We start from the raw sequence: 18,769 nt of genomic DNA, 5'->3' as shown, positions 1-18,769 counted from the left end.
GACTGTGAACAACCATATCTGAAAAAAAATGTTTTGTGAAAATGTTGTAACACTTGTTGTGTGAATGTGCAAAAGCTACCTTACATTTTTGTTTGCTCAATATGTACTATTCATCACTTCATTGGCTTTTTTTTTTTTTTTTTTCCTTCCAGTCATCTGTTTGTGCTCTTTCTTTTTAAATATTTATATGAGTTGACATATATATATATATATATATATATAAATTGTTATACTAACACAAAAAATTTCACAATATTTTCACAATTATTGAGGTATTAATTTCTTATAGGTCAAAATAAAATAATAAAAAATGAAATTGTGACCAATCACAACTGAAAATAAATATTTTGTGAAAATGTCGTAAACACTTGTTGTTATCATAATATTTTTACAATTATTGAGATCTTAGTTTCTTATAGATCAAATAAAAAAAATGCTAAGTCCACAACATTTTCACATTAATTTCACAATAAATCATAGAGAAACTACTATTGATGGATAAAAAAGTGATATCAGTTGTGGGTGCATTTTAGAATCAGTAACAACTTGCCATCTAAAATTTGTTATGAAAATATTATGGAAATAGCAGTTATAAAAAATAAATAATAATATATTATACCAAAACTTACCACAGCTAAAAATAAAGGCATTATGAAAATATTGTGACATTTTATTGTGTTCCTGAACTTCTTTTTTGGTTTAGTTAAATTTGGTGAGCAAAAATTCATTGCTTTATACACAATTTTCTTTTGTTGGTTTTTTGTTTATTGCTTCTTTTAATTCATAGTTTAAAGTGGTTGTCCCAATTAAAAACCAATAACAATTTGCTACCTAAAATTTATTGTGAAAATGTTGTGGATGTAACATTACTTTAAAATAAAATTATAAAAGATCATACCAGGGCCCACCATAGCTAAAATAAAGGTATTGAGAATATATCGAGACATTTTTTGTGTTTCTAATTTTTTTTTTTTTTTTAGCCAATTTATTGAGCCAAAATTCATAGTTTTACGGATAGTTTTCTTGGGTTGACTTTTTTTTATAACACATTGGTTAAAGTAAAAAAAACACATAGTTTTACTAACAAAAAAGAATTATGGAAAAAAGTATTTTCCTCCTTTATGTTTGAGGTAGTTTCATCCCCCCAAATTTAAAGTTAAATAACTTCCTCTTTTATATTTTGTAGACAAATATATAGTCTCTGCTATTACTCTCTTAGTTAAACCTTAACAAAATATTATGATTTCTAGAATATTTTATTGTGCAATATCTAAATTTCTCACGAAATTTTAATGTCCCAAAAAAGTTCTTTGTGTATTTTGAGTTTTATGTGTTAGTCATACTTAGAAAGTAAAAATGGTGATGTATAGTATTCTATTTGTTACGTAAAAAACACTGATTTATTAGTGGTTTAAATATTCTAGATTTATAATTTTATGATTTTATCTAATGAAAACTTCAATGACATATTTCTTTTGTTATTTTGTTCTTTTTTTATTTGTTTTCTTTCTTAAAAAGATGTTCATTAAGAATTAAGTAAACTAAGCATTGTAGTTAGGCTCATAAAATAAAATGATAAAGAAGGAAGTATGAATAACAAAATATTCATTGCAAATGGTTGTTGGTATTTAATTTAATGAAGAGTTTCAATTGTAGCATATGTCATCATTTATTGCAAAAATTTAAATATTCTGACAAAATTTTATCACACTTCAGTTGTTTATTTTTGGAAGATAACGACATTTGTTATCATTCTTATATAGTAGAATTTTTTTGTGAGTAGATGTATACCGTCTTTAATAAATAGGTTCTACGAAATGAAAAAGTATTTTATATTAAATGATATCACGTCATCTGTATCAAAATTCAATAAATGAGAGACATATGTGCAAAAATAACTACCAACTAACACATGTCTTTCAATTGTTAGTGGGTTAGTTATTTTTTACTGATATGTCTCACACTTACTGGATTTTGATACCACTGACATAGTATCATTTGATACCAAATACCTTCTCCTTAGAGCATTAGTATTAGTGGTGCTAAAAAACTATAGTGCTAAAAAACTATATTGCTATTTTTAGCACCACCAATCACAAAAGTGAGGCTACAATGGTGGAGCTATAGCTAAAACATTTAGCTTCTCAGCTCTAGTACACAGCCAAAAATGGTTGTGCACTGTAACTCAAAAGCTAAACCAATATATTATATTTTATTGCTCCCTCCAATTAAATAATATTTCTTCCTTTTTTTTTTCTTCTTGTTTCCTTTTTCTACTCGTTGGCTTTCTCTCTCTTCAGTTCAGTCTCACCCTCTTCCCGTTCCTTTTTTTTAATTTATTTTTTTTTCTCTCTCTCTCTTCCTCACTCTCGCCGACCCAAGCGCCTACCCCTGCCTTGTGCTGACCCAAGCCCCTACCCAGTGCTAGCATGGGTTGCTATGTTTCTAGGCATGGGATTCTCGGCGTGGTTGTGTTGGTGGTCGAGTTTGTGGGTCAGTGTGGCCACGATGGTGGTGGATGTGAGTGGTAGTGGGTATGGGTTTGTGGGTGTTGGTGGTCGTGGAATTTTGGGTGTTGGTGGTGGTGGGTTGTTGATTGGTTTGTGGATTGTTTCGATTCGTGAGTTGATTGTTTTTTTTTTTTTTTTTTTTTTTTTTTTGTTTTTTTTTTTCCTGTTGGTTGTTGGTTTTTTGGTTGAGCTTAAGGTTGCCATGATGGTGTTTGTGGTTTGGTGGTGCCATGATGGTGGCTGTGATGGTGATGGTAATTAATTTGGGGTAGTGGGTTTGGTGGCTTGAAGAGAAGAAGAGTGGGTTTGGTGGTGGTTTGGCTGGGTTTCACGAGTTTTTTTGGGATTTGTGGTGGTTGGGTTTCGTGGGTCAATGATGGTGTGGCTGTGTTGGTGGTGATTTGTGGGGTGGTTTTAGGCTAATTTGGGCTTTTGGCAGTAGTTGTGGGTGGTTGTTCCTGGTTGGCAATGGTTGTGGTTTGTGTCATTGATTGGTTTGTGTGGTTTTTTTTTTTTTTTGGTAGTAATCGTTGTTTATTGTAGTTGATATATTATTTTATTGTATTGTTTATATTATTTTATTTTGTTAAAAGCTAAAATAAAACCACTAATGTTGGGTATTTTGCAAAGTGAGAAGGTAAAATAGATAAAGTAACTTTTTGTGGTGCCAAATAACTAAATTTATAGCTCCACCAATATGGATGCTCTAAGAAATTATCATACTAAATAGATATTCATATGTTAAATAACTATTTTAAATTTAAATACATGGTTTGATACTACTTAAAAAAAATAATTCTATCTTAAATTTTCTCACTCCCTTGGTTTGTATAACCCACGATCCAAAAACATTTCTTGATTGTGTTGTACACTACTAGATTGATGCAAACATAACCCACAACCTAAGAGCCTCACTACACTCTATAAACACTATGAGAAATGCAGAATTTGTTTACTATACAATGGGTACCATTCTTGGTGTTTATATACACACCACTCCATTAATATTGAGTGGGATAGTGAACTTAGTGGGTAGAGTAAAGGTCCAAACCATTACTCTATAACTCCTGGATATTACAATTATCCTGAGGTATATAGAGGGACATGCTCACTTTGGGTGTCCATCCATATTCTTTTCAATTTCTAACATGAACTTCATGCAAGATCCACACGGTGAAGGAAGAGACTCTTGGTGGAGATCCAAAGGGTGGAGTAGAAAAGAAGAACTAGGAGAGGGAGAGTGAGTCTCACTCAATACCTTGAGTCTCAGGAAAACCAAGATATGACAAGATTACTCTATTTCACTAGAACTTGAGAGAGGAGAAGAGAGGAGGTTTCTCTCTTGGAATGGAGAAGAGGGGGGGGGGGGGGTTTATATAGTTGTAGTGGAAAAAATATGGATGGAAGGTCATATAATGAGGGTTGACAAAGGATTAAAAGGAATCATGAACCTAGACCCTATTTCATACTTTGAGGAAAGCTAGTGCATCAAATGTAGAGATTGGTGGGAGTGATGAACAAGCAAAATTCGGTTTTTTTCGTAGTTATTTTAATAGCCCGTAGAGCCAAATTTAAAAAATCATATCTTACTCAATTCTAATCGAAGTTGTCTCATTTTTGTGCTCAAATTGAAACCCCAGATGTCTAGTTTTTAGAAATATTAACCTCACTCACAAATTCAAAATATTATAAGAGATATCAACGAAATGGTGAGCAGAGTCATTTGTTAGAAAATAATTTTAGCACAATTGACATTAATAGGTCCCAAAATTAGTTTCCAATTAACATTAATAGGCTCCAATCACTTCCATTTCAGACTTAATTAGTTCCAAATTTACCCTAATTAAAAATATAATTGCACAATTTACTCATTGAATAATTAATGTTTGACTATCTAATTAATTAAGTGTGAGCAACCTTACCATAAGATGTAATCCTAGCCAATCAAATTATGATACGTCATTAATCTCAAGTTGATTATAATTATAACTAATTGGAATCAATTGTTCATAATCACATATAGTTAGAATTAATTTGTGATAGTGCATCTCGGCCATTAAAATTTGATTTAATGATAACTTTCAATTTGATGGTCCAATTAGGGCTTATGACCAGTTGATTTGATCGTTACTACATCAATATCATTTTGATAAAATGAAATCAAGGATCTAATGACCACAATTAAGATGCCTATTTCCAAGGTTAAATTACCCTTTTACCCTCTATGTGAGATTAAATGTGAGTTGCAAAATGGGATGTCAATAGTAAACAGTGGCATTTGGCCATTTTTGCCATAAAAGAAAAGTGAAGCTTGTATTACTTCACAAGCCCTTCCGAGCCATTAAGACTAAAGACGTCTAGATAGATACTACTTTGGGAAAAATGATTAAATGCTCTCACCTAGGATGCATGGACACAACACAGACACTAGTGCAGGTACGATACGGTGATGCTAGCAATTTTTGAAAAATGATAATATGATATGCTAGATAAGATACCATTATGACATAGATACAGTATGGATATGGTACCCCAAATGAAGTTTTCGTACTTCCTAGGTTCTCACCAACTTATAGGCCATCTGTCCCCAAATTTCCACTATCATTTATAAATGGGCCTCCCAAGAAAGTGATAAAAGAAAAAGTAATCTATGATAAGGATTCTCTCTGGCTTGGGTCTGAAGCATTTGAACAATGGACCTATGCTTGAGCCCTCATCAATCTAGCTAAAGTTATTTGGAGGATCTGAAATTCATAGCAACCCATCATGCCTTTAGACTTAAAGTTGGGTTCTGATGAGGAGCTCACATCAATCTAACTAGAAGCTATCTTAAATTTTAAAGGATTTGAAATTCTCAGCAACCGAGAATGTCTTTAGAGTTAGGTAATGAAGAGGGTACTCTCATTTATCAACTTAAAGCTATCTTATAATTTGGGGTACTTTTATTATTATTATTACTAGTAAGTTGCCCGTGCAATGCACGGATAATTTTGTAATATTTTATGTAAGATAGTTTTGGATAATATTGTACATATATTATAAAAAAAAAAAAAAAAGTAAACTAAATTAAAGTAAAGAAACATATACATTTTGAGATATTAAAATTAGTTTAATAGCTCCACTGCATATTTGTACCCTTCTTAAAGTAAGATTAATTTTTTAAAAATCATGAAACCAAAAATAAATGCAAAAGAATAACGGGAAAATCAACTAACTTGTGTTGTATTCACGTATTTCATACCATGAAATAAAAGTATGCCAAACTCTCTGACCGTCTTCCACTCATTGATAGTGCGACATTAAGACGTGGTGTGGGCAAGTGTGTATCCATGTGTCTTATAGATGATTTCAGCGTCTTGATGGTAGTGGCTGGCCTGTATAACAAAGGTGGTAACCCCTTAGATTCCTCTTTTTCTCTCTTTCAAATGTTTTGTCAATCTCAAGTTTTTTTTTATTTTGGTAATATATAGTGAAACAATGCGTTTTATTTAACAATCCACAACATTTTGTGCCTCTCTATCTCTCTTTAGGGCCTTATTTGGTTAATTATTACTATTAGTCCTTAATTATGGACAAAGTTTAGCTACAAAATTAGTTGTAGTCTTAGGCTATAAACTTACTTAATATCATTTTATTGAATGTGAATTTTGACAAATCCACGATTGGATTACATCTTCTTCTTATATCCTCCATGCTTGCAAAATTTCAAGAAAATTAAAGATCAATAGCTATGTCATCAATAAATTTTTTAAATTGTAAGTTTTTGTAATTTAAAATTATGCACAAAATATAAGTTTATAGATCATGTAGTAAATAATATCCGATTAACACAAAATTTAACATGTGTATTAAGAGTGTAAAGAACATGCAATTCAACGGTTAGATTTTCAAAATATGTTGTAGTATTTATTTTATTGAGTGAGTTTGTAGCCTTAAGCTATCACTAATTTTGTAGCTAAACTTTGTCCCTTAATTATTTATTATTATTATTAAGTTTTAAAACTAAAACTGTGGGTATGCTAAAAGACATGAAAAATAGAGAAAGGTATGGTGTAAGCTTAGTAAATTAATGAGACATTAATAAGCTAACAGTAAAATAAGTTAATGTAAAATTTTGGGCAATAGTAAAAAAACTTAATGAAAGAGGTAAAAAAAAATGTTAAATACAAAATTAGAATGCCACTTGGCAGAACCTCATGCACTCCCGTATAAGATTTCTGTTTATATATATATATATATATATATATATATATATTGTGGGGGGTAAAAGATCAGTAGGCCCACGTCGATGTCTATATTGGGCCAAAGGCCCAGCTCAAGGGAAAAATCCCTCCTTGGTCGCGGGGAGGAAAAACCCTTCCTCAGCCACAAGGAGAGCCCTACTCGACACAGTGTAGCCGAGGATGGATGAGGTAACCTGCCACCGATAGTGACACTCCCTATCATCCCACGGAGCGGGAAAAGTACTAAAGCAGAAAAGGACAACGAAAGTGTTTAAAGGAAAGGCTGCCATTATTGCATTCAGTGCCTTGTGCCTGACACGGCCATACTTCTCTGTCCTTACAACCACTCCCAACAACTAGAGGGAAGGGCTAATGGGGCAAGTACCTACCCTAGGAACCCCTTTCAGGAGGAAGAAAACTGCTATAAAAGGAGAGTAAAGAGAAAGGAGGAGGGTGGGGGAAAAGACCCCCCAACACACAAGAGGGACCAGAAAGGGCTCTCGGAGCTGTACCGAGGACCAATTCTCTTAGATGAACTCAGTCCATCTCATCCTATCGAGTAAAACGCCATGATAACTGTTATCCATACACCAAAGCCTAGCTCTTTGGCCCACTCTCTACAAATTCATTGTACCGGACTCGCTGGTCTAAAGTCCCACGCATCCTAGGCCGGACCAGAAAAATCGGACCCTACATATATATATTGATATTGATTATTATTATTATTATTATTATTATAAAACTGAAGTCTTTGAAGCTCCTACAATTTTCCACATCACCACTATTTTTTTTTTCTTTTTATTTTAGGTTCATTATTATTTTTTTTTTAAATAAAAAATAAAACTACTCTCTATAAAACCTGACTACAAGACCATACGCAAGAAACCCAAAAACTGAAAACCTTAGACCCATTTTTGGTTCAGTTTCTTCCTTCTCTACTCCGATCTCTATCTTTACACTTTGCTTCTATAGTTAGTACCATCTGAGACTTGGCTTTGTGTTTGCGTCTAAATTGTGGTTTGTTAAGGCTTGAGTTTAACTTGATCTAATATGTCTTTCATCTTTAAAATTTTAGAATATATCAAGAAATCCAGAAGGGAATCTAACTAGAGTGGGAATTATCTTGGAGTTAAGAGAGAAAGCCACGTAAGGAAGAGGAAGACAGTGAGAAGGAAAGGTAATGCATGGGGCTTCTTTGGGAAGTTTGCTTACTCTATTAAGGTTACAACTGAGACATTATATAGCACTTACATCCATTCAAACAAACACGTAAAGCTGTACATTGAGGTCTATACAAATAAGCCAAAGGCGAACGACCACATTAATTAACATCATTCAATCACACATGAATCATTCTTCTTTTTTCCTGCCATACCCTCTTTTTCTATTTGTTAAGATAGAGTAAATTTGTGGTTTGGTTGAGGGTGTATGTGATGGATTTTGAAACCCTTCATACTCACTCAAATTTTCACAAAGAAAACACACATAGCAAATTGAAGCGATGGTAGCAAGCGTTTAGAAGAAACGGAGAATTGAAAGAGATGATGACAAAGAATAATAAGCAGTCTACCAGACTGTCTCCTTACCGGCATCCTTTCCTATCTCCCAATACGAGACTCTGTTGCATACATATTCACAATATAAAACCACGTTTGACCAATAGTTGACTTCATTAGGTTGTGCTATGTAAGCTTTGCAACCTCCACAATTTTCACATCATTATTATTATTTATTAATTTTTTACTTTAATGTATTTCCTACTTCATTTTAGACTCTCTAAAATAATAAATTTGAATTATTCCTCCACGGCACTAACCCTAAACCTAACACAGCCTCTTTTTATTTGACTTATAATCCTACGTTTAGAAAGAGAAAAACAAAACCCTAAACCAGAAAAGCTAAAAAAATTTCAGCAATTTAATTTGAGATTTTTTTATTTGTAGATGGTTGCAAACCATTATGGAGTGAGCCAAGCTTATTAGAGAGCAACCTTACTGCAAGGCTGAAGGTAAATAAAATTTTTCCACCCTTTTTGTTTTTTTTTTTTAATACATGTTAGCTTTTGTTGGGTATGAATTTTGAAAGGCATCTAGGCAGAATTTTTTTTTTAATCCATTTTCCTTGCTCTCTTGCATATTGGAGTTTATTGCATTGATTAGCAATGTTAATGACTTTTTTTTAAGGGAATGCCTCAATGAAGGACTGGTAGCTAGGTATATATATTTAATACTAATATATATATATATAGAGAGAGAGAGAGAGAGATTAAAGATAGGGGAGATGTAGTTTTATTTTTCCCTACACCACTAATTTGAAAAGGAAAGAAAATCTTTTGAATATTTTTTTTGTTAGTTTATTTGTTTTGCATGATTTCAAATCCTGATGAGAATCACTTTTGCTATGTTCACTAGACATATTTCCCCCATTAATTTGTTACGAATATATTTGTATTTTAGTGTTCATATACAATGATGCTAGGTGTAATCAAGAAACTATAATAATTTATAATAATAAAAACTAACACATAAAACAATTGTAAACTTTGATTTATAACTTTGTTTTATTTTATTTATTGTTGGTATGCAAAGAAAAGGTCGACTAAAAGGGATGTAATACATTTTTATAGATTTGAATTTGAATTTAAACTATGAAATATGTAATTAGTAGCTCATCTTTAGCTCGAATTTAATGCCTCACCCCTTTTTTTTTCATATATATATGATCAATTTGCATTTTTACTCGATTAATGCTCTTTTTTGCCTTTCAATTGGTACCTCTTCTTCAATTTTACATTTATATATTTCAACATCTATTCTTTCCAAATTTCTCCCATTTGTGTGTGTGACAAGGATTTGTTTTGTTTGTTGGCTTAAAAGTGTCCAAAGGAATTTTTTTTTAAAATAGTTCTCAGATGACTAAATAAGCAATCTTTAATCAATATTTGGTACATTTATTTGTCTTTGCTCCCTAACAATGTCATTTATTCATCTGAAGGTTGAGACTATACAACATTATTGGTGTTAGAGTTTTACTTTTGGTCTTAGTATTTTATTTTTCCTCTTAATTTGTAACTTTTATAAGTGAAAATTTACAACTTTTGTTCGACTCTTCCGTGCATTACACGGGTTAGCAACTAGTTATTATTATTATTATTATTATTTTACCTAATGAATTTTATTTATTTAAAAAAACCATTTGATAGTTACAATAGTTGAGGGAAGATTTAAACTCTAAACATCTCTTGGTGTTTGCTAGTTGAGATATAAGGCTCTTGATGCAATTATAGATTGAAACTAATTAAATTTACAATTGAGCCTAAAGCTTTCAATAAAGATGTAATGCTGAATATTTATAGATGCACAGCCTTAAGTGAGATTAGTTTGAGCTGAAATTTCATGCATGGACCTTATAACGTTATATAATCAGTGATATATTCACCTGAAATTTTCCTTTAATCAATGGTATATTCAGCTGATGCCTTGTGATTAATGCAAAAGCTATCATTCAGATATGACAACCAACAATTATCAATAACTAGTAACTAGTGGTTGTGACTTCCAATTTGCTCCATTAGTAAAATCTTTGATGGTTGAATAAGAGATTTGGGGTTTAATCTCCGCCTACACTAAAAACTTATTAGTGTTATGGTTTGATGATAAAAATGTATCATTAAGAGTGGATGTTATAAGTTGAAACTCTCTCAAAAAATTAACTAGTTGCTGACCCACGCAATGCGTGAGAAATATAATTATTTTATAATATGGTATAATGTTTAATTTATTTTCTAAAATTTATTAAATATTTTTCCTTAAAAATTTAACTATTTCTAAAAAAAAATTTCATCTCTCTAGCTTTACAAATATATCATTCTATTATTTTGGGAGTTTTTATTTTTAATTTTTAGAAACTTGGGTGTATTTGATCAATATTATTCTTTTTGGAAGTGGTCTATATTTTTCAAACTTTTGGTATAGTGTGTTATGTTTTCTTTTTTTAGGGTACAACTAAACTTTTTTAAGTTTTAAACTAATGATTCAAATTCCCCATTCTCTTATTTATCAAAAAAAAAAAAAATTCTTATTCTCTTAAGGAGATTGTCATGATAATCAAATCTCATCACAAATTTAGAATTGATATTACTCAAATAATTGAAAGGCACATTTAAATACATAGACATGTAGATTGTATTTTGATATAAATCAAATTCTCACTTCCAAAATATCTAAAGTGAAAAAAAAAAGAAAAAAAAAAGAGAGTAAGATTAGGGATTAAGAAAATTGGAAATTAGAAAAAAAAATTCAAAAACGTGAGATTAGGAATTAAGGAAACCAGAAAGTCAAAAATATTGAAAAATTAAATAAAAGAAACTAGCAAGTCTTGATAAAGTAGAAAAAGAAGAAAAAAAGAAAAAAGAAAAAAGAGGTGCAATGGGTCTTGAAGGAATTATACAAAGTGGATTGGGAATTTTATCTTATTTTATTTTTGGATAAGTTTGTTTTGAAGACATAGATTAGTAGAAAAGTGTCTTATTTTGTAGGCAGTGTTTTAGGTAGAGTTGAATATATATTTTTACCTGTTTGTTTCCAAGTTTTGTCGCTATTAAAAATAGGGTCTAGGGGTATTTTTGTACCATATAAAAGTCTAGTCTAAAGAAATGAATCATGTTATAGATAGTATAGATACACTATATAATGTCATAAGATAACATTTATCAACTAAATAGAAGAAAATAAAAAAAGATAACAAATTAAAACACAACCAAATCGCATCAACCCAAAGTAGAGTTCAACACCAAAATTCATCAACCTAAACCAAAGATGCAGTAAAGAATTAAAAATATGCCAAAAGAAATAAATAAATAAAAAATGAGAGAGAGAGAGTATTTACCTTTTTGGTGTGGGCAAAATATGAATTGAATGAAAAAAAAAAAGTAAATTTTAAAGTAAATAAAATGAGAATATGAAGAGTCAAAATAAAAAGAAGATAAAATGATGGAGGAATTATAATGCTACGGTATAAATATTAGGGAGATAAAAATGTTAAAAATAAGTGGATGATATAGCTGCTGATATTGCACAATAGAAGCAATAAATTATGAAAGCACACCCTTGTCGTGATGTTTTTCTTTTTACTCAAAAAATATTTTTGTAGGCAACCACAGCATCGCAATAGTGGGCTTACAGTTTTCATAAATTTAAGAAAAAGAAAGATTCCATTTATGTTAGTTAAATAGATGAAGTCTCTTATTGCTTACTTTCACCAAATTTTATTTATTAGTCTTGTCATAGGCACCCAAAAAATAAATTGAAAATTTCATATATATTCTCCCTTTTTCTCTGAATTATGGTAGGGCCAAGGAAAATTCATGGGCCAACCCATCGATCTATAAAATTTTCTATGCCTCAAGAGTTTTCCTATTTCTATGTATTCCATAATACAAAGAAAGAGGGAGAATGTTATGTAACTTATGTTTCGTATAAAATTTTATGTGCCTCAAGTGTTTTCCAATTTTTATGCCTAAGTAAAGGATTTAATTCCTATTAAGTACAGTGTGTACGATATCATGCGTACACACATTGCATGAAACAACTGAAATCCGAATTTCAAGTTAGGATATCAAACAACCACTACTTAAATTGGAATGTTGAATGTATTTAGTTGTGTTTTTCACTTTCGGAGGCTATGTTTTTTCCACTTTGCGTACCATGACATCATCAGAGTCAGACCATCCTCATATAAAATGTATGAATGTATGTATACATACTTACATAGGTGTAGATGATTATTTTGAAGACATCAAATACAATTGGAATTTGGAAAACTAGAGGTGACATTCGATAAATATGTGGAAATGTTTAAATTTTATTAATCACCTCTGTCAAGTATCAAGTTTATGATCTCCTCCAAATCCAATAGCTAATGGAGGAGATCGTTGAATTAGTGGATGAATTAGTTCAATCAATTTTTTTATCATATGAACGAATATTCCATGAACTTCTTCATTTATTTTTAAGTACTTGCTGCTGTTTGATTTGTTTGTAACTTAATATATATTTATTGATTAATTTATATAGAATTCTCCGCCTACCCTTGTTGATTCCACGTTTGCTGTGACATGCTACTAAATCTTTCATGAGAGAGAGAGAGACCTTGAATACATAAGGTAACCTTTTACAGTAGATTTGTTTAGATTTTCATCCCTTATGATCAGATTCCATTCTATGTAATTTTATGTGATACTAACACTACTCTTTCAAGTTTTTTTTTTTTTTTTTTTTTTTTTTTTTTTCAAATAAATGACTGTTGAATTACTTTATCCTTGCGGAACCGAGGGAGGCAATTGCCCCCTTTGACTCGTCCCAAAATATCCTTCAGTTACTTTTGTTCTTTGTAGTTGCCTTCCTAACATGGTGAAAAAACAAAATAAAAAGACTCCCACTCCAGTGAAACAAACCTTGATACCAACATAAAAAAAGAAAAAAAATTTGCCTCATGTCATACCTTGATACAAACCTTGTCCCATGTTTTAACCCATTTCACCATAACAGTGTTTTGTTTTTTTGTTTTTTTTTTTTTTTTTCACTGTTTATATCACTTTTCTTGTGGAGTAATACTACAAATATTACAAATTTTACTACACTAGTCTTATAAGATGATGTATCACCATCACAAAAAAATTAGTTCATATAATTTTTTATTATTTTGTCTAATAACACTAATCACATTCTAACCACATCAATTTTATTATTATTATTAATTAATATTTTTTAGACTAATTTTATTTTTAATATTGACTTTGAATCTTGCTCGCCTTAGACTGAAATCCTGGCTCCGTCACTACCTTCATACCATTCATACTTGCAAAATATCAATCGGAAATTAATAATTACTTTAGCATTATTTTTAAAAGAAATAGGTGTATTCAAATATATATTTGAACTTTTTAATGTATTGTCTAGGTTAACCACTTGAGATATATATATATATATATATGAGTTAGATTCAAGTTACACTTGGTGTAACTCTAAGTAATGTTATGTACACTACCCAATAACTTGTTATTGAATTAATCTTTTGAAAATTTAACCGTTGAATTACATGTTCTATATGTTCTTAACATGCATGCTAATTTTTATATCAATTAGATGTTATTTACCATTTGATCCATAATTCATCTTTTATGCATTATTTTAAACTACAAAAACTTGAATTTTAACAATTGATTGATGACATGGATATTAATCTTTGATCACCTTAAAATTTTGTAAGCATGGAGAATATATGAAGATAATGTAATCTAACGGTGGATTTATCAATATTTGCATCCAATTAAAAAATATTGAGTTGTGTAACTTTAACCCAACTCTATATATATTAAATTAAAAAAAAAAAGGTCAAACTAGAAAACTGATAAAAATAATATGGCTAATTTAATTTGAATTTTTTTAAAGAAGACAATATTCTTGTTATTACAATATTCAGGTTCCAAAGTCTTCTCTTTGAAGTGCCAGTTCATTGGTTTATACTTTATACTAGTATTATACTATTTTTGAAGACCAGTGCAATGCATATCCAATATTCTTGTTATTATAGTCTTTCAATCTACGACCACCCTTTCCACCACCATCACACAACCTTGACAGAAGAAAACCATTCTGTGCAATGTCTACCGCAGCGGAGTAATCTTTCTCTTTCCTATGATGCCAAGGAAAGAACAGAGAAATAGGGTGTCAAGCAGTTTTGTCAAGAGATGCCAGATATATTTGGTGAACTAGTAAAACTTGAAATAATATGTTTGGAGATGTAGAATTCCAAAAGCACAAGTACCTAATAAACAATTACAAATGATACAACTCTGTCCCAGTTTAGAAATGAATTTTGCAACATGTATGGATAACAATTATGCAAAATCAAGACATCTAATGGTATAGACTATAGATGATAATTCCTGCTATATTTATTTTACAAGCATTATTTCTAAAAATTTAGAAGAAATTTCCTCACATAATATGTTAACACAATATCAAAACAAGTGAACCAAAATCCCCCAATACTAATCAAAATATCATGAAAATAATGACAAAGGTGTTACTTGAACTTAGGTGATGGCTGCTGTTCCATATCTATGGTCTCCATTCATGGGAGGTTCATTAGTATTTATGCTTGTCTATGTTTGGAGCCGTGAGTTCCCAAATGCACGAATAAGCGTTTATGGTCTTGTGTCATTGAAGGTACCCTCCTACCAGTTTTGTTTTAATCTTTCTCTCCGCTGTTCTGTTTTAGTTATCCTATCATTTGGAACAATATAAGCTAGCAACTGTTTTTCTGTATATGGACTTTGAAATTAGACCTCTTTGTTTCTGTAACATTCAATATGAGTTTACTGTGTCCTATAAAATAGCTTGATATCTAGAACTTTCAGTACCTGCACCACCATACTATAAAGCTTCATTGTGCATCTAGATTATCAATCAAAGAAGGTTTGATACAACATTTGTAACTTCATTTCTGCCTTTTTCCAGCCCAACCAATTGGCTGCATAAAAAATTATCTTGGTCTTTTTTGCCTTACTTGTTACTATCTCTTGTCATTTTCTTCTTTCATTACTATTTCTGTACCAATGCAGTTGGAGTGTGAACCTGCAATAAAGGAAAATAATATCTTTATGCATGAATTGCTGTACTTCTGGTTCCTGTAGATTTTATTATTAGAGGCCCTTGAAAATGCATCATGAGTGAGGTATGCCCCATAAAGAGGTACCACCATGATGAAGTTAACCAAAGAAAAAATATGGTCTCCCACATTTTGCCTGGTTGGCCTTAAAATCGTGGTGTTGCAGTCCCAGTTAAGTGTGCCCACCATATTTGACCTGTAATTTATTGTGTAATATCAACAAAATTTCCATCCATAGTTCTACCCTTAATTATAAATAATGCAGCCTATTTTCATGATCTTTTTTTTTGGTATTTCCAAACTTTCAAGAAGAATATTTCTTTGTTTAACTTATAATCTTATGTACAATTGTACTCCCTGCCATTGTACGCCTCTAGCTTTCCTTTATGCAACAGACAATGAAAGGATATTCATGACATTTATGAAGTTTATTATATAATCAGAAATTGAAAGGAATCTAAGAGGCTGGTTATTTATTTTTTTTATTTTTTACTGTAGGGATTCTATCTTCCTTATGTAATGCTAGCAGTTGATTTGTTACTCGGAGATCCTTTGAAGCCAGGCATTCGAGGGATGGTTGTAGGACGTTTATATTACTTCCTAACAGTGCTTCATCCTCTTGCTGGGGGAAAATTCATCTTGAAGACCCCTCTTTGGGTGTATCCGTTCTATTTTTTTTTTTAGCAATGCATGCATTAGACTTTTATTTGAAACCTCTTAAACCTCATCCTTATGATTTTCTTTCGCTTTTCTGGTAGGATTTCAAGACAATTGAACCTTCGTAGTTTGAAATTGTATTTCTCCATAAACTTGTGGAGAATTTCACGACTCCCAAAACAGACCAATGTGTCTGTGTTCCTTGTGTTCCTGTTTGTCAAGGATGCAGCAAGTTTTGAACCATAGACCATTATATGTTGGAGACTCCAAAAAATGCATGATAAAAAAAGATGTTTGATGCACACATCACCTTGTTACATTACCACTAGCTACATAGCAAATGAGGCTTCTTGTTTCATCATGCACATGTTCTTGATATGGTCAAGATCAAATGGAGGATACGAAAGACATTCACTTAAAAGGTAAAGCAAATTATTTCCTAAATTGACATGAAATACAATGAAAAGACTGAGACTTGTCCTACCCTAAATGACCATTGGAAAGTAAAGGCTAAAGATGAGACAATGAGGCATGACCTAAACTAGTGTGCCATATATATAAGGACTCAGAGGCAAGAGGCAGAGTGGCAGCAGTAGAGAGCAAGTGGGGAGGAAGGTGAAGAGAGGAATGCTCAAATAGAATTCCCACCTTAGGGCTATCCCAATGGTATTCATTGTGTGAGGATCCTACACTGTACAACTTTACATAATTGAGATAGTGAGGGTGGAACAACTAATATAGAATTATAGCGTTGTGTTTGAGCTTTCTTCTTGCATGTTTTTACAGATATCAATTCCTTGACTGTACTATCAAGAGTGTGAAGTGAATCATGATGTCAGTTACATTTAGCTCAAAAGAAGCGAGTTTGATCCCATTTATGAATTAAATTTAGCAATATATTGGCCTTTTCTTGTTGCATGCGATGATAGTGGTCATATATTGATATTGATGTCTAAATCTTCCATTCAAAAAAATATATTGATATTGATGAACAAGAAATTTTTTTTGAGTGTTGTGCTAGAAAGTTCCATATGTCATGTCACTGGAGTAATGTTCTAATAAAGGGAGCACAGGTATTGAGAAACCATGTGATAATCTTCTAAGAGTTACTATCTCAGTCATTAGCGTTTCTTGTTTCTGCATTAGTTTGACTTGTTTAGGAACGTCTCTAGTGATATATCTCCATAAGAGATCCTTTGATGGATCTTTTCATAGCATAGGCCCATTGACAGTAGTTGTGGCTATCAAGGAAATTGGGTAGTTGGAGTCGTTTTGATCCATGCAGACTACTCTATTAGAGAAATAGACTACTGATTCAAATTCTACATGGAAAATCAAGAATACATCAAAGTGTACTTATTTATGGGGAAAACTTGCTACACACTTGTGTGCATCCACACAAGTGTATAAATACACCGAAATCATGACTCTAAGTCATGAATTCAAATTTGAAAACATGACTTAGAGACACAATTTCAATGCATTTACCACACACCACACAAGTGTGTAATAGACACTATCCTTTGTTTATTTATAAAAACAAAATTCCTAGTCTAACCATATTCTTGTCCTAGTAGGATCAGGTCACTTATCCTGTTAAGTGCAAACTTACAAAAGTGTGGACTTTACAACAAGTTTGGGTCCTTGAGCACTAATAGATCTAACACTGGTTTAACATAGTTTTTTACACTATAGCAGATATTATATCATGCAAATAATTAAGCATAGCCAACATCCTGATCTGTAATTTTTTATTTTGGCAAAGATTTGAGGTAATATGAGGAAGGAAAAAATTGAGAAAAATACCAATTGGGACTATATTTGGGCAACTATTTTATTGAAGGTTAGACACTTTTTGTGAAATAATTGTATTATCCTTAATGACTCTCCAGTCACAAATTAGTTGCATTTGGGGGCAAGGGAACACAAATGAATACCCCAGTGCAGCGTGATCCATCAGCAAGAGTTACATTCCGAGGAAGAAGCTACCGTCTCAATGGAACTCGACCAAGCACTAGTCATGCACAAGCACAGCAGCCCAACCAGGCTGATGGTGTTGCTTTCCGAGGCAGAAGCCATCGTCTTAATGGCCGTTAGAGGTAATATTCATTGTGAATATTTGAATAACATGTAAACCAAATTCTAACTGAATTACATTAAATGATTATTGGTATGATCATGTGACTTTGTAATTCGTATATTTTTGCAACAGGACTGCTGAATTCAATATTAGGGTCCACCAACACCAAGTGGTAGATCCCATCTGACATTGTGTCAGTGTCACAAGATGCAATTATGTGTTCAGCTGCCAGAGTGAGTTGCCTTAACACACTGGAGGCCTTGCTTTTACAGCGTACTATTGAAAATGTCATATCTACAAGTACTTTTTTGTGTTACATCTTAGACGGTTAGTTTTTCAATGAACATGAGAATATCATGTTGTATTTAATACCGACTTTTTTTTATTAATAAAAAGGATGAATCTAACTAATGACTTCTGCTCCATGATAGGGATTTCCAGTTTATTGTGTTATCTGTTATGATTAATCATACAAGAAAGATTGAGATTCTAACTAATGATTTCAGCTTTATGAAACTTGGTTCCCACCTTATTTTGTTGTCACTTATGATTAATCATACTTCTATTGGTAAGAATGAAAACATCATATTTCTTAGTGAAGCTCAAGGAGCCATCAGCAGCAACAA

The 18,769-nt window shown here is 31.7% G+C and overlaps 1 protein-coding gene across 3 annotated transcripts in view; it reads left to right on the top strand.

Moving 5' to 3' along the window:
• Positions 1-18,391, top strand: part of LOC126700365 (derlin-1-like) — a 51,594-nt gene extending 33,203 nt beyond the window's left edge. The window contains exons 5-8 of one of the 3 annotated variants that reach the window (XM_050398480.1): positions 14,836-14,964; positions 15,905-16,065; positions 17,956-18,162; positions 18,276-18,391. In XM_050398480.1, coding sequence (XP_050254437.1) covers positions 14,836-14,964; positions 15,905-16,065; positions 17,956-18,160 — 495 coding nt within the window. In that variant the 3' untranslated portion in view covers positions 18,161-18,162; positions 18,276-18,391. The remainder of the gene's footprint in view (positions 1-14,835; positions 14,965-15,904; positions 16,066-17,955; positions 18,163-18,275) is intronic. The other 2 variants (XM_050398479.1, XM_050398478.1) reach the window with 2 other exon arrangements.
• Positions 18,392-18,769: the final 378 nt, after the last annotated feature.

Source organism: Quercus robur, chromosome 9, assembly GCF_932294415.1.
Source record: "Quercus robur chromosome 9, dhQueRobu3.1, whole genome shotgun sequence".
In the NCBI taxonomy this organism is placed as follows: domain Eukaryota; kingdom Viridiplantae; phylum Streptophyta; class Magnoliopsida; order Fagales; family Fagaceae; genus Quercus; species Quercus robur.
The sequence above is the reverse complement of the archived record's forward strand: the minus strand, read 5'-3'. Positions and strand labels throughout refer to the sequence as shown.